Genomic DNA, 1,173 nt, shown 5'->3' on the forward strand with positions numbered 1-1,173 from the left:
CGGATCGCGTCGACCCCGAACACGGCACCGAGACGCTACCGTTAACTCCTGCCTCAGCGACCCTCCGCGAAGTTCTCCGACCTTCTCCGAGTTGCTCCAACTAGACCCTCCGGAACCACCGGATCCTCCTGAATCTCCCGAACCTCCCGAACCTCCTGAACATCCTGAACCTCCTGAACCTTCTGAATCTCCCGAACCTTCTGAACCTCCTGACCCGCCGGACTCGCTATACTCGCTCGTCGCCGACGAATCTCCGTCCTCGCGATCTATGGCTGTCGTGTGTTCGGACGACACCGTGTTTTTTTTATTATTCCCGCGAACTCTCGATCCCATCGACTCTGAATTTCTACAGGGTTCAAGCGCGTCGTAACGCAACGATCGCCACGATTTCTCGGGCCGTTTCTCCTAATTTTACTAAACGATACTTCGGATCGATAAACGTACGTGTACGATTGCTCTCGGTGTATTCAAATCCGTCTAATAAGTCGAAATCCACCTCTCGTTTCGAATCGGCTGAGAAGCTAGTCTCGATGTTTTTAATACAAAGCAGACTCGCGCAAGCGAGATACCACGGCGAACTCTTGAAACTCCTTTAACTTCCTTCAGATTTCTCATCCGTCCACAACTCTGGCTGAAACTCGCGTACCGTAAATCTACCGACTTATTCCTCTTTTCAACTACCTTGGTCTTATGAGAAACGCCTGAACAATCGTGGCGACTATTACCACTAAAACCCTGTTGTACACCATCGTTCTATCGTTTCAATCGATCGATGGGAGACGAGATCACTTTTTCATAGAGAAAATAGAGAGAGAAAGAGAGAGAGACAGGAAGGAAGAGAGAGAGAGAGAGAGAGAGAGAAGAGAGAGAAGAGAGAAGAGAGAGACAGAGAGAATGAGAGTGTAAATCGTACCGTGATTACTCCAGACGGCACAATCGACGCAGCAGCCTCTAGTCGCGTAAGACCGTGTCCCGTTGGAGGATGAACCGAGGCTCGGGCTGGTCGTAGCGGTGGACGTGTTCGTGTACGTGGCGATCGACGTCGTTGCACTGGCGGACTTGCCGGATGAGATTTGCACGGAGTGCAGGGTGCCGGTGCTCGGATCAATGGACGGGGGTGGGTTCCTTCGGGGTGGTGGCGTCGGTGGCGTCAGCTGCCGCTCGATTCCGTCC

The 1,173-nt window shown here is 52.5% G+C and overlaps 1 protein-coding gene across 9 annotated transcripts in view; it reads right to left on the minus strand.

Annotated features, from left to right (window-relative positions):
• The window catches only part of LOC100746891 (muscle calcium channel subunit alpha-1), a 43,504-nt gene that overhangs the window by 8,274 nt on the left and 34,057 nt on the right, over window positions 1-1,173 (minus strand). For 3 of the 9 annotated variants that reach the window (XM_033321155.1, XM_033321153.1, XM_033321152.1), the window contains one exon: window positions 914-1,173. The exons of 5 other annotated variants lie outside the window; for them this stretch is intronic. In XM_033321155.1, coding sequence (XP_033177046.1) covers window positions 914-1,173 — 260 coding nt within the window. The remainder of the gene's footprint in view (window positions 1-913) is intronic. One more of the 9 variants, XM_033321151.1, reaches the window with a different exon arrangement.

This window comes from Bombus impatiens, unplaced genomic scaffold, assembly GCF_000188095.3.
Source record: "Bombus impatiens unplaced genomic scaffold, BIMP_2.2 scf_0389, whole genome shotgun sequence".
Lineage (NCBI taxonomy): Eukaryota > Metazoa > Arthropoda > Insecta > Hymenoptera > Apidae > Bombus > Bombus impatiens.